At 38.4% G+C, this 14,495-nt stretch overlaps 1 protein-coding gene across 16 annotated transcripts in view; it reads right to left on the bottom strand.

Moving 5' to 3' along the window:
* SIPA1L1 (signal induced proliferation associated 1 like 1) overlaps positions 1-14,495 on the bottom strand; it is a 408,737-nt gene that overhangs the window by 139,404 nt on the left and 254,838 nt on the right. For 14 of the 16 annotated variants that reach the window (XM_050797315.1, XM_050797320.1, XM_050797322.1 and 11 more), the window contains one exon: positions 7,044-8,843. In XM_050797315.1, the coding sequence (XP_050653272.1) occupies positions 7,044-8,541 (1,498 nt within the window). In that variant the 5' untranslated portion in view covers positions 8,542-8,843. Of the gene's footprint in view, positions 1-7,043; positions 8,844-9,490; positions 10,189-14,495 lie in introns of those variants that run through there. The other 2 variants (XM_050797324.1, XM_050797329.1) reach the window with 2 other exon arrangements.

The following is a 14,495-nucleotide window of genomic DNA, read 5'->3' on the forward strand; positions in this document are numbered from 1 at the left end:
AAAAAAAATGAAGGGTACTCTTGACAACAGTAAATGGATAATGCATTTTTGTATGTAGGTGCAACACTCTGATTTCCCTTCTAGGAAGAACCTACAACCAGTTTGGTCACAAGAAATAGGATTAGCTAAAAGTCTCTGGATGCAGTGCCTTCAAATCTACTACAATTTTTGAGCTGGGCCACACTCTTCCTGGGCAGCCCCTAGTCAATAGATGAGCATGCTGGGGTAACAGGACCTGCCTTTTACTCCCCAACAAGGAGTGATGCTCTAGTAATGCCTCTCTAACGCTCATTTTTGACCCTTTGTGTTGGCTGACACTTTGTCAGATCTGCATCATGGTCTGAGGCTCTCCCTGCCTAATCTTCCTTTGTCTCCTCTTTCCTTTGAGGAACTGAAGGCTTTCTCTGCAAAATTATCTTTCACAGACCTAAGTTACTCTCATCCAAGCCCCTAACCACTTGCAGTCCTGTACTGTCTCAGCATCTGCCTTTCAGATGACCCACATGTTTACTACATTATTAAATAAAGGACTATCTGGCAAAGACAAGAGGTTAGAGTTTGAGTAGGGTAGACTATAAAGGGACTAAGAAACCTAGAATTTGGGCAACAGGCATGAGGCCCTGAAGTTACATAAAGAATTGGGAATGGGACATGAGGAACAGAAGTTATCTGCAATTTGAGGGTAGACTAGAGATCGTAGGTTGAACACAATGAACATGAAGGAGGCATCAAAGAAGCTTTAATTACAGAAGGAGAGCAATGATGAGGAGGGGAGAAAAATGGTGAACTCCAAATCTCTCTGCATGTGGGTTACAGAAGCCAATGAGATAGCCATCTGGGTAGAGGCAGATTAACAGCTGGTGAGAAATGCAGCTGGAACTAAGGAGAAAGCCTGGAGACAGGTATTTTATTTGGATATAAATGTATACTAATCACCTTTTTCCAAAAAGAATTGAGGTCATTAATGATACAGGATATATATACAAATCATGCTAATGAAACAGAATAGGAAAATAAAAGATGAAAGTGGAAGCAGATGTGTTAATAATCAAAATTGTATAGTTGAGCATCAAATTTGGTTCTGGGAGTTGAAGTAAAACAAGAGATAAGTGAAACAAAACACACACACAAAATACCTATCATCAGAAAGGCAGGCATTTGGTAGCTACCGGTTTCAACTTCTGGCATCAAATTCTAAAATAAATTTTTCACATGAACTTTCTAAAGGGGCTGATGAATGACATAATGAAAACGTCTTCATCACCAGCTTTACTGCCAAACAAACTCTGTTTTTATATGACTGGCTCTTAAAAAGATGACCTTTAATAAAGTCAAGTGTTTGAACTAGTGTGCTCTTTGATGGTCTATCTTGGTTTTAAAATAAAACACATGTAGGAGCAGTTGAAGCCCACGCCCTTTTAAGCAGCTTCCACAAACCTCTGGCTTGAGAGGCTCAGGCACTGTGAAAGCCCTTCCAGATCAGGTGCAGCTGAGCCACACTGGGACTTCGAGATCACAGTCAAGAAAAGAGAGGACCTCTGCTTTCCAAGGAGCAAACACACAAAACCACAATACCTACTAGCTTCCTTGCTACTGGAAGCCCTGAGCAGATAAAAGGACAGCAGCAAAACACACTCCTAGCTTAGCTTCTCAGGAAGGCATTTAGTGCCTCAAATCTCCCTGTGAGGGAATACATAGAGAGTTACCTTCAAATTAATTACATAGATTATATATAAAGTGTATAAAAATGAAACTACATTGAAAAATACTTTAATAAAAAATGAAAGGCAAGAGCATTAAAACAATTTATTATATATGCATAAAAACTTTCACCATTCAATTCATTTTGGCAGAAAATAACTGCTAAATTCAACAGCGTAGAACACAACATGGTTCAGGAGAGCAGACTTACTGACCTTGGAGTCTATCATTTATCCGAAATCTAAAACTGTCCACATCAAAAAACTAGATGTAGAATAATTATGCTTAAAGAACACTGAATTGTAAAGCGTTCCATGGTACTTTTCTCAAGCCTAAAATTTACACAGCAGAAGGATTTTTTAAAAAGCAAAAAAACCTGAATAAACAAAATAAGCACACATTTTTAGAAATATACTTAATCATATTCCCTGATGTTCTCTATGCACTAAAAAATAATCCACTAAAATTTATAACAGCTATTTAATGATGCTTATTTGACAGACTGGAACTGGAAGAACAGCTCTTGATAGCAAAATTGAGAGTATATGAGAGTGCTAAAGCTGTAACTTTAGTACAAATCAAGTTAAGTGTAGTATTCTAAAGAAACTATGTTAAAGATGGCTGACAAGAGAGTGAGAGGTAAAGATAGAAAACAGCAACTGAAATGTACTTTGTCTCCTCAATTACTGTTCAACCTGATTTATATGTGTTTTGGAATGGAGGAGGAGGAGGAAGGTGAACAGTAAGAACAATCAAATCTGGGGGCTTACAGTTATCCAAAGAATATTTAGGTGCATAAGCATTAGTTTCCCCTCTTTTAAGGAATGGGAAAATATTCTCAGATGCGCTTCAGACCAGATACTGTGTTTCTCCTGGGCAGTGTGCAGTAGAGGGAGGTCGTTCCCTATCACAGCATCTTCAGAAACTTGAGTTTGAGACTAACACTCCAGCTACCATGCAGATAAGCCTATCAACACTGTTGATCAGTGGAGGAACAAATGCCACTGCCAAGAGCCCATGGGCTCCTCTGTCTTCATTAATGCATTCCTCTGTATAGGATTCAAGGAGAACATATTTCATAGACAATTATACACTCAGTGCAAAATTGAAGAAGTATTGTGGGGCCACAGAAACCAAGGTAAGTAATGGCTTGGAAAAGGTCTCCTCCTCCAACAAGCTATGCAGGATATAGGCAACATTATAATTATTCTGTAACTTAGTATTTTCCACTTACAAATTTCCTTAGTACTCTGATCATGGTGACTAAATAAAAACACAAGGCTGGGCGCGGTGGCTCATGCTTGTAATCCCAGCACTTTGGGAGGCCAAGGCAGGCAGATCACTTAAGGCCAGGAGTTCGAGACCAGCCTGGCCAACATGGTGAAACCCCATCTCTACTAAAAATACAAAAATTAGCTGGGCACAGTGCTGCACACCTGTAATCCCAGCTACTTGGGAGGCTGAGGCATGAGAATCGCTTGAATCCAGGAGGCAAAGATTGCAGTGAGCCGAGATCATGCCACTGCACTCCAGCCTAGGTGACAGAGCGAGACTCTGTCTCAAAAAATAACAATAAAATAAGTAAATAAATAAAAATAAATAAAAACAGAAAACATACACACACTCAAAGGAAGATAAGTAATTCAGGTTAATCTGAATGCAGCTCTACTGCCTAGTCTGTGCCTCCCTAAGGAGGATGTGGCTGTATCACTTGGACTTCTATCACCAGGACAGATTCACCTTGGGGTCCAATGGGCATTAAGTGAGGAACTCTAAATAAAGTACAAAGAAGTAATGCAATGAATGTTAGCTATATTATTACCGTCATTTAATCTTGGGTCTCAATATAAACATACACTCACTAGCAAAATGGCAAAGAGACGTGGGCATGAGAAAGGACTGGAAAGAAAAGCATCGATGGCATGTTGCTTATTTTACTAAGTACAAACAATGGGATTCCTCTATTGATCCAGCATCTTTCCAGCAATCGACCTGGCTTATTATGTTGGAGTAAAATATCCTCTGAAGTCTAAATTTGTAAAATAATGTTTATAAAAACAATATAATAAAAAGTGATTATAGCTTCATCAGCCAAATATGATTAATTTTTACATATAATATCAGCTGTATAGCATACTTTAGTAAAGTACTCCCACTCCACTCCCGACCCTGCCTGAGACTTAGCCACAGTGAAGTCAGGAATGCATTAGGCAGCCAAATGGAAACTACCTGATAAGAGGCTGAGTGACAGCCAGCTCAGCAGGGCCACACCCTGGTGCTAGAGGATAAATTACATCTGACACTGATGTACTCCTTCAACAAGAAGACTTGCTTTAAGGTTCTGATTAGGAAAAATGAGTTAGTCTGCTAATTTCAGTGAATCAAAGTTGCCTATTATAAGACAGAGTTGTTTGTTTAGATATGTTTTATACTATATAAAAGTATAAATAACAATTTTTAAAATGTACAGTTTATACTTTACAGAGCTTAATTTCTGCTCCAAATTTTGTTATCCAGAGCCATTACTAGTGGTATATTATCATATTGTAACAAATTGCCCGTCTGACTTGAAAATTCTAAGTTGTGTGGCCCAAGAAAAGTTCTTACAGTAGGCACTCTGTGTAACTGACTTCCATTGGACAACTTCCTGGATTAACCACTGCTCATCATTCCCCTGCAAACCACGCTGATGAATACCCAGTGGCACCAGCAGTCTAGTGGGTGATCCCTCGTGCCATACATACTTTCTGTTCCCACCAGCTGGACCTCATGCTGACAAAGAGCGGGCTGTTTATACCATTTGACTTGCTATTTTAATTCTGAAATTTAATTATGAAAGCTGATGAAATATGAGTACAAAAGATAAACGTTGTTCCTACTAAAAACTAAGGCTTTACTACAGACTTAATAAAGGCAAGTCATTAAAAAGAAAGCTGTTGGATTAAATGTGGGCAGGACAGCTACGATAAAATGAGAAAAAAGTTATGAAATCTAAGATTTTGTACTCAGATTGTGTTGTTAGTCTCTATGTTTTTATTCTTATGGTTTAGCCTATTAACACAATGAAGAATTTAAAAGAGTAGAATCATTGTCAGAGAAAAGCCTTTGGCCTCACAAGAGTTTGGCAAACATATTCTTACATGTTTTAATGACAATAAAACAGCTTAAATGTATACTTTTTAAAAATTCCCTGCTTGAGTTGATATTTTCAATTCACTAGTTCCAATTATGCTGGGTAAGAGGGTATTTTCCATGCTTCAAATTAGTAACTACTGGATTAGTGACTATTAGATTTATGAGGTTATTATGAACAAACAAGATTAATCTGGAATGTAAGCATTCACATTTTTATTGCAGACTTTTGAAAGATAAAATACTTTAAGATTCTCCATCTCTTTAACCTAGCAGAGATCAGAAAACAGTGATTAAGAACATGACTGTTCAGACAGCCTGGCTCCAACATTTACTAGCTCCATGAGAGCCTATCACTTAAGCCTCAGTTTTCTCAACTGGAAAACAAGGTTAACAATAGTACCTACCCTCCTGGGCGTTAGGAAATTGAAATGAGAAAATGTGGCATAGCAAATGCCTAGTACAGTGCCTGGTACACAATAAGTACCCAAAATGTTCATTATTATAATGATGTTATTATAGTGCCTAATAGGAAAAAAGTACCCATAACTACATAAATTAGATTATAACTAGTATGTTTCAGTGTCAGTTTTGGGTGGAGGCCATTTTGCCTCCACCTATTGACAGCTCAGAAACACCTGCAGAACATTTGCGCAGGTGCAGTAAAGCAGGGGTTCTCAGCTAGGGGTTAGTTTACCTCCTAAGAGACGTTTGGCAATGCCTGAAGACATTTTAGGCTGTCACAACTAGAGGGAGGAGGAAAACCTACTGGCATTGATAGTGTGGAAACCAGGGATGCTGCTAAGCATCCTACATCCTACAATGCACAGGACAGCCCCCGTCTCCACCCCACCCCAACAAAGAATCATCTCACCCCCAAATGCCAAGTTGGCAAGAATGAGAAACCTTGGACCTTAAAGGACAGTGTAAGAGAGATGTAATTTCTAAAATATGAACTTCAGAAAATTATTCTGAGAAGATAAATGTTTAAAAATGACATCGGGGTATGCAAAACAATATTGATTCCAAGACCCACACCATAGATATGTAGGAATTTAGTCACGAGACAAGATTTTTTCCGTCAATAAAGCCTTCTGGAATGGGATCTACCATGTAACATTAAGATATGTTTTACTCTAAAGCAATTGTTATAAAGCTATGAGTACTAGATTTGAAACTAAACTTCACTCAGAAGAATAAATTTAAATACCATTCAAAACCCCAAAACAGTGGAAATCAAAACACTGCGGGAGTAGTTTGCAGACTGGGAGCCTCTCGCCACAAGCCTCTTCACTTGGCTGCAGAGATGACTGATCTAGCTAATGGACACAGAGGTACGTCCTTCGTGGATGGTCATCCCGTTTCCTCATTTGCCTCTCTGGATAACTTAAACTCATTCCTTAATTAATGCTGCTCAAAAAGTTTGTAAGACTTCACTTATACTACTTACTTTTCAGTAAATCACAATGGTCTTTCTTAAAAGTATGAGATAAAACTGTGTATAAAGTGTAATCTCAACTATATATATAATTTTTTTTTCTTTTTCTTTTTCTTTTTTTACTCTCTCACTCAAAGAAAAGATTAGAAAGGAAGTGGCCCTTCTGTCAAAGGTACTTCTCTCTTCAGTGCCTTTTCTACTCAAAGACCTAGATTTGATTCTTGGCACTGAGATCTATTGGCTCTGTGACTTCTGTCAAATAATGTAATTTGTTTTCACAATATTTCCTGTAAATGGACAGGAATATGTTATAATTCCCGCCTACTGATGACAACATTGAAGCAGCAAAGACATGGTTCCTGTACTTACTGCGAAAGTGTTAAAAAATGAAAGAAGCATTAAAACTGTTTTTGCAATCCTTAAAAAATAGCTATATTTTAAATATTTTCAACTTGGTACATTTATCCCTAAAGGTGACACAGCAAATCTACTATATAACAAAGACTAACATTTCAACCGCTAAGTCAAAGGGGCTTTTTATTTGTAAAAGTACTATTTAATATACAAGACATTTGTATATCTGAAAGGGGAAAGTAACTCAAAAAATGCAAGAAGAAATAAATTGAGCAAATGGCTATCGAGCTATTTTACCATCAAGAAAGATAACGAAGACATGCAAATCTTATGCCACATTGCTAATAAATATCTTAATATACAATACTTCAGAAAGTACGGCAAAAGAAAATGTAAGAAATAAAGGATCTCTACTTACCCTTCTGGTAGAAAAATTTTCTATAATAGTATGCACCCAGATCTACGTGTTCCACGATGTATCTTTTCACTCTATCTAGGTGCAACACCAAGTTCTCCTTGGGCACTTCAAGTACTGCCACTCCTGCATTTGTGCAATGGGAACTAAGGGTAGACTCAAAGGAGGCACTTTCACATCCACTAAAGGAGCCAGAATTTGATTTTGAAAGGCTGATTTTCCTCTCCCCTTCTCCACCTATCTCATTCCGAAAATATGGACAGCTCATTACAAGCTCATTGCTTTTATCATCTCCCTGGTCCATGCTGAGGCTTCCTTTGGAATTCAGGTCCTCTGTGCTGCCCATTGGGGAGCTAAAACTGGCTGAATGAGACAGAGGTCCAGAGACCAAGGATGCCACAGCAGCTGCGGAAGCTCCAGTGGTGGTGTTTCTCCTCTTAATAACATTGTGCCTGTTCATAATTGCCTCATTCAAATCAAATAATATACTCTGGACATCATAGTGGGCAAAGCACTTTGGACATGTCCAGGGCCTGACAGAGTCTTCTGATCGGTTATCTTCAAGATCTGATGACTTCCCAAGTTCTTCACCTTTGGCATTGCGCAATTTACGAAAAATAGATGAGTCTCCAGTTTCAGATTTTGAACGTCGCTTGAGTGGTTTTTCCCTTTCCTTAAAAAGCCTGAGGTTCTCTCTCTGTGAGATAGGCCCGTCTATAACATCCAAAGAGAAACCAGAACCCTTGCTACCACCAGTAATGAGAAAGTCACTGAGCTTGGTTGGAGTTGGACCTCTATCAGATTTGTCATCTTTGTAGCCCTTTAACAAATCAAAAAAGCTTTCTCCAGATGTTCCCTGTTTATCAATTGAAGATGTGCTACCATATTCCCTGTGCAGTGATGGTCCAGTCTTGTATGTAGGTGAGATACATTCATCAAAGCTATCCACATCAAGTTCACTTATGGTGATATCACTGTTGCTTCGCTGCCGTATTCTGCGAAGAGCTTTTCTGGGGGAGCTGGGGTAGGCTTCAGGCATGAGAAATCTGGAGTCCATGTTCTCCGACGGTCTTGTCTTGTTTTTCAGCGTGTTCTGTATGCTTTTCAGCATGGCTGAGTCATTGGAATTGAGGCTAACAGAACTTCCCTGACTCACAGGACTGCTTTTGGAGGACAGGCTATCAAGGCAACTTGAGGTTTCTATTTCCTGGCTTGAACGGCTAGATTCTTTTATGTTTTCCTTTCTTGGGGGCCAATCTGCAATCCTTGCTCTTACCCCCATCTTTGGGACTCCAGGGGTTGAGGTTATATGGTGAGAACCTTCACTTCGGGGGGGTCCTACAGGAGCCATAACTGATGATCCTAAGCTGCCATTTTGGGACCGGAAGCGCCGCATGTAGAAATCATCAGTGTGGACTTTGGGGGTGCCGTCTGTGCCAACAACAGAGGCCCTGTCAGTGGCAAGGGGCCTTTCTGTCTGTGACCGTTTCAAGCTGGTCATGATGTAAAAGCAAGTAGACTTAAATCCCTGCAGCAAGGACCATCATATCTGTGTTTTAAATGTGCACTTCCCTTTTGGAGAATGGCTTCCAGAAAATACAACAGTTGCATGAGATCTTAATCTTTTTCATTTAAAAGATTAAATGATGCTTTCTTTGTAAAGCACTGAAAATTTGGAACTCCTAAACGTTATAATCCACAACAGTTTCTTTGCTTCACTTTAACAGAGGGCTTTCTTTCAGAAAAAACTGAATGGAACTTGTATTACTGAGACTCTGTGGTTGCCATAATCCCATGCTTTCTCTAAAACAGAAAAGGATAATTTGAATTAGCAGATAAATACATCTAAAAACAAACATGCAATTGTCAAAACCAGATACATAAAAATAAAAGACTCAATAATGGATTGGGATTCACAGTTCCAAAATCCATATTTTCAGTAAAGCATGTTTGAAAGAAAGGAAGAAAGTAAAATTCATTTGATAAAATCCATAATTTATATTCTAAAAAAAAAGACCACTAAGACTTCATCTTAATTGAACTGTTTCATAAAATGGGGGGTAGGGGGAGGGGTACATCTTGTTCTGGATATCATGGCTCCTGCCCAAAGTAGAGACTTTTGCTCCAATGACCTCTAAAAATGTAGAACATCATGAGCTACTGTGATAACCAGAAGTTTGAGATGTAACCAAGTGAATAAGATAATTAGAGCAACACAGTTTTTTGACAAAAGTAAAAACTGAAAAATGACTTTACTGAATATGCTGCAACAATCACTTTTTAACTCCTCTATTCCAAAATTAATACATGTTTTTTGTTTCCTTACAAAGGCTTAACATAGTTGGCAAAAACAAATACAGCAGAAAAAAAAAAAATAAATAAAAAGGGTTTTCCCGGAGCCATTATATCCATTAGCACTCTTCTGTATTTTCCTCTACTTTATTACTTACCGAGACGAGGATATTGCAGAATGAATCCAGCATTCACCACCACCTCTTCCCAAGCTCTCCTTAGTTTCTTGTACTCTTAAAAGCTAGAAGTATCTCACTAATGAACAAAATGCCTGCATTTCCTTATGCAGTACAACCTACTCCACCCCATCAGTGCTAATTTATGAAGACGGCAGAAACAAAACACAGCTCTGGGTGGCCCTCTCCATATCCCCAACAGATGACAGAGAACTGTTAGCATCCTTCCAGGTGACGGGCATGGAAATGAACTTCCTCATGAGCACGTCAGGCAGGAGGCAGGAGACACAGATTCTGAGTACAAAATTCTGCATGGTTGCGTACATTCTGAAAAGAAAGGCAGAGGCTCCTTTTCCAAGACTCCATAAATTACACAAGAGGTGGCCTTTAAATTCTTGCCAAATACATGTTTGGAAAGATGCTGCTGAACCAGCACTGAGCTGACAGGGCGGCATTGTCTACAAATCACAGCTCTGACACCCGAGGACGACCCGCACTTGCTGCACTCTCCACTCAATGGTAACAAGCACTTACTTCCACGATAATTAAGCATCTCCCTAGTCGGCTTCCTGCCTCCAAGGCAGGCGCTTTCATTTCTCTTGCAGCACACAGCATCATTTTAGAAGACTCACTGCTATTTAAAGGCTGGAACACGTAGGGGTGTTTCAAAAAAAAAAAAAGCATGCTGCCTGCAGAATGCAGGGCCAGGCAAGCTCTGGCTGGGCTCGTGCTGGCTGGGTCTGTGGAGCCATTCAGATAAATGCCAATTGTTTTCACTAGCACTCCTCTTCACCGTCTTTTGTAAAAGGGATAATAGTTTTGCACTGCTACCTAATTAAACCTGGCTTTTGAGCTTTCTAGATACTTCTACTGTCAGATTGCTATTATTCCCTTTACATTCCAGAACTTTACATGTTCCTCTTTCAATGATAACCCTTCAAGTGACAAAACATGCTAACTGTTGCTTCCGAGGATATCAAAGGACAGCATGTATGGCCACGGCAAAGGTTTAAGAAGTGATTCTCATAAAATGGAAGGAAAATGGATCAACTGAACCAAAATGCAAACACCTGTTCATCTTCCAAAAAGCTGATTATTTCAATGAATACTCTATATGGCATAAATAATAATTCTAAGTAGATTCTTATAAAAATTAGATGCTTTCAACATTTCTCACAACCTCACAGAAATCCAAATAAATCATCTTTCATTCCCAAAACATTCATTCTCTAAAAGGACAACACACCAATCCCACCACGATAAAAACTCTTGCCACATTTCATTTGCCTTAGAAAATACTTTACTGCAGAACTGTCTTTCTTAGTAGATGTGAAGTAATTTCCATTATAGGAGGAAACTAAAAGCTGGCAGTAAAATACAAGAAATAAAACTGACTTGGAAATGCTCAGTCTCCACTATCAGTATTTCTCTTCCAAACCATCTCATATACTTCCAATATTTTTAATGAGTTTATAAAATCTTATTTTTAAATATAAAAATTTCTTACCAATTCAAAAGAAATTTCAAGACTCCCATTACATTATATAACAACGACTCAATGTTTTCTCTTCATTTCAAAATATAGACGAGCACATGGGAGAGAAAGAAGCCACGTTTTAATGGCCTGTAAAAACTGATGAGGTTCGAGATGGGCAATTATGTTAAATAACAGATTTTTTTTCAGTCATAAGGACCTTCCTTTCTTTGTATTTTTTCCTCCCTCTCATTTTCCATCTCCCTCACTCTCTCCCTTTTTTCATTCTTATTTATGGCATCAAACCCCTTTGGGGTACAATATAAACTTTGGGCACTGACTAGTATATATGGAAATATACATGCTTTGCACTTATTAAACTGCCAGTCAAAAATAATGCTGTCCATCGATGTGTATCATATGATGACAGCTCAATAATACCTTAACACCTATTCCTCAGGGTAGGCGGAAACAGCAAACCTATGTTGACAATGATTAGCAACTCTCTTAAATATCAGCAAACCTAAGTACCAATACGGTAAAAAGCAATAGAATTAAACAGAAGAGCAATACGAATTCACAGCATGTCACCTCCATCTGTTGAAAGAGCAGGCTATATAAAATTTTTTCTTATTACATGTTTAATTTTACAGCTCTAGATACTATTTAAGTCTATGGTAGATCCATGTAGCTAGAACACTAATTCTATCTAGAGGGCCCATAGTTTAGTTTAATGAGTTCAATTCAACTAGTTTCATCACTCAACATCTCTCACAACCTAACCCACCATTCTTCCAGAAGAAATGCTTCCTCCTGTCTTCTAAATCACTCCCTATGTTTCTGTAGTGTCTTCTGAGCATGGACCATACATCCAACAGTCCCTCCTTCAAGGAAAGCTCCAGGTGTAGCGGGCAGACACAGAGAAGCAAGAAGATGACGGGGGATGCATGGGTCATGCCTCCTTCCTATACACTTTCCATTTTGATTGTAAGCTCTTTAATAACAGGAACTATCTCCTGGTGGGACTAGTTGTACCACAGTAGGTCAGTCATTTAGACATCAAGTCCCTGAGAATGCTGAAAGTGGAACCTCTCATGGGACCTCTTGATTGCTAAAAAGCCCTTGTCAGTCTGGCTCTGTGAAGTATCTGCACTCCCGAACCCATCCTCCACCCTGAACCTCTCTTTTCTGGACCTCTGCGATAACCATGTGCTTCTTCATTTTCTCTCGCCTCTTTTTGCCCACTACTCAGTCTTCAGTTGGGGTCCATTGAAAAGCTAGTGATTGCAGGGTGGTGTCTATGGTTTACTTCTCTTACCATTTTTCATATTTCTGGAAGGGGGATAAAGGGCATTTTTATCAGGATGAATGTGAGCACTAAGTGTATTAGGATGAGACAGAAGCATGGGTCCACTGGAGTAATAATATCACTGTGGAAAGCAGAGTGTTGATTCGGTTGGATCACATTTGTCTGTGCAGCTGAACAAAGGCAGAATAATTAAGTTACCTGCTGGAAATCTGCATGGCAACCAGTGCTCTCTCTGGTGATACTGTAGGTGCCTGCAGCTTTAAATATCATCTCTATGCTGTTACCTCCAAATCTCTGGTCGTGATCTCCAGTAAACTCCAGATTATTAAAAATAGAGGCAGATGCCCATTTGATATCTTCTTTATTTACCTATTTTACAATGAATTAATCAACAAGCACAATGATGAAAAAAAATTTTTTTCAAGAAATGATTAAGTGGTAAGGAAGGGAGCACAGTAATTCAAGGAATAGAATGAAAGAAACAACATCGTGCCAAGGGCATAAAGAGCAGTTTAAAGGTTACACAAGAAGATGTGGGAAGGGGGTGGGGTTGGCGGAACACTACAGTTCCTGTCGTCAAAGAATTACAGTGCAATATGGTAGCGTCACCAGAAAGATGTAGCGTTCCTCATCAAATACTTCCACATTCCAAAATGAGATCTTCTCAGATTCTTTAATTGGTATAGCCTAAAATACAACACCAGTTCTCAATGTTTCAGGGCAATAGAAGGAACTGTGCTGATGAATAACTATTCAAATGCCCCAATAATCCAGAGATATACCCTACAGAAGTATTTATGAAAATGTCCAGGCCCAGCACAGTGGTTTGTGCCTGTAATCCCAGCATTTTAGAAGGCCAAGGCAGGCGGATGGCTTGAGCCCAGGAATTTGAGACCAGCCTAGGTAACATGGTAATACCCAGGCTCTTAAAAAAAAAAAAAAAAAATAGAAATAGTTTTTGAAGTTGTGCACACAGACTTAGAATGCCTATAAATATTCTTACTTCAGAATGTAATAGAACACTATTTAAAAACAGAAATATAACTTCACCGTACTTGAATATTAGATGAGCTAAGATAATCAAATAAAGCAAACTATTTTCTTTACATCCCTTCTTGGCTTTCCTGAATTCCACTCACATTACATAAAAGTCGCATCTCAGACAGAAGGGATGGCTCACTCTTTCAAGTTAGCCTGAAACACATCTTAGTGCAAGCCATGGATAATTTAAGATTTATGAATTAGCACGCAACTTTTTAGAATGGAATTTCTACCTCCTTTCATTTCCGTATTCTCCCTTCAACAAAAAGCAGGAAGAGTTGAGAAAAACAGTTGATAAATCTAGTTCCTGCTCTCCTACTGTTTCACTCTCTGAAGGAGACAACACTAACGGAAACAAAGTAGAGTCAAAAAAACTTGTGGTAAAATTAACAAAGTGAATACAAAAGTTATAGATACAAAACATGTAACATGATAAAGCCATATTTAAATATAGAGATAAGAAAACAGCTTAAAATGTGCCTGTTTGGATAGAGGAAGGATCAAAAGGGAAAACCACATTTTCTTCCCACTCACCCTCCTAATTAAAAAAGTTCAGAAGGTTACTCTTTAAAGGTTTTGTTAAGCTTGAATATAGTTTGTATAGCTGAAGATGAAGGAAAGAACACAAAAGTTTGGCAGAAAGTTTGAGGGCAGAAGAAGAATGACAGAATAAAGAATGCTGGAACAAGTTACATGGTAGAATAATAATAATAATTATTATATTATATGTTAATTATAATACATATTAAATTTTATTTAATATATTAATTATATATTATTATATTAATACACAATTTTTTATATAATTAATATATAATATATAATATAATAAATATATATTAATTATAATATATTAAATTATATATTACATATGTTATATATTATAATAATAAATATAATAATTATTATTATTTGAGACAGGGTCTTGCTCTGTCACCCAGGCTGGTGTTCAGTTGTATGATAATGGCTCACTGCAGCCTTGAACTCCCAGGCTCAAGTGATCCTCCCACCTTGGCCTCTTGAGTAGCTAGGACTACAAACGTGCCTCACCATGCTTGGTTAATTTTTTTTTTTTTTTGAGACGGAGTCTCGCTCTGTCACCCAGGCTGGAGTGCAGTGGTGCGATTTCGGCTCACTGCAAGCTCTGCCTCCCGGGTTCACGC

The sequence above is a fragment of the Macaca thibetana genome, chromosome 7 (genome assembly GCF_024542745.1).
Source record: "Macaca thibetana thibetana isolate TM-01 chromosome 7, ASM2454274v1, whole genome shotgun sequence".
NCBI classification, from domain to species: Eukaryota; Metazoa; Chordata; class Mammalia; order Primates; family Cercopithecidae; genus Macaca; species Macaca thibetana.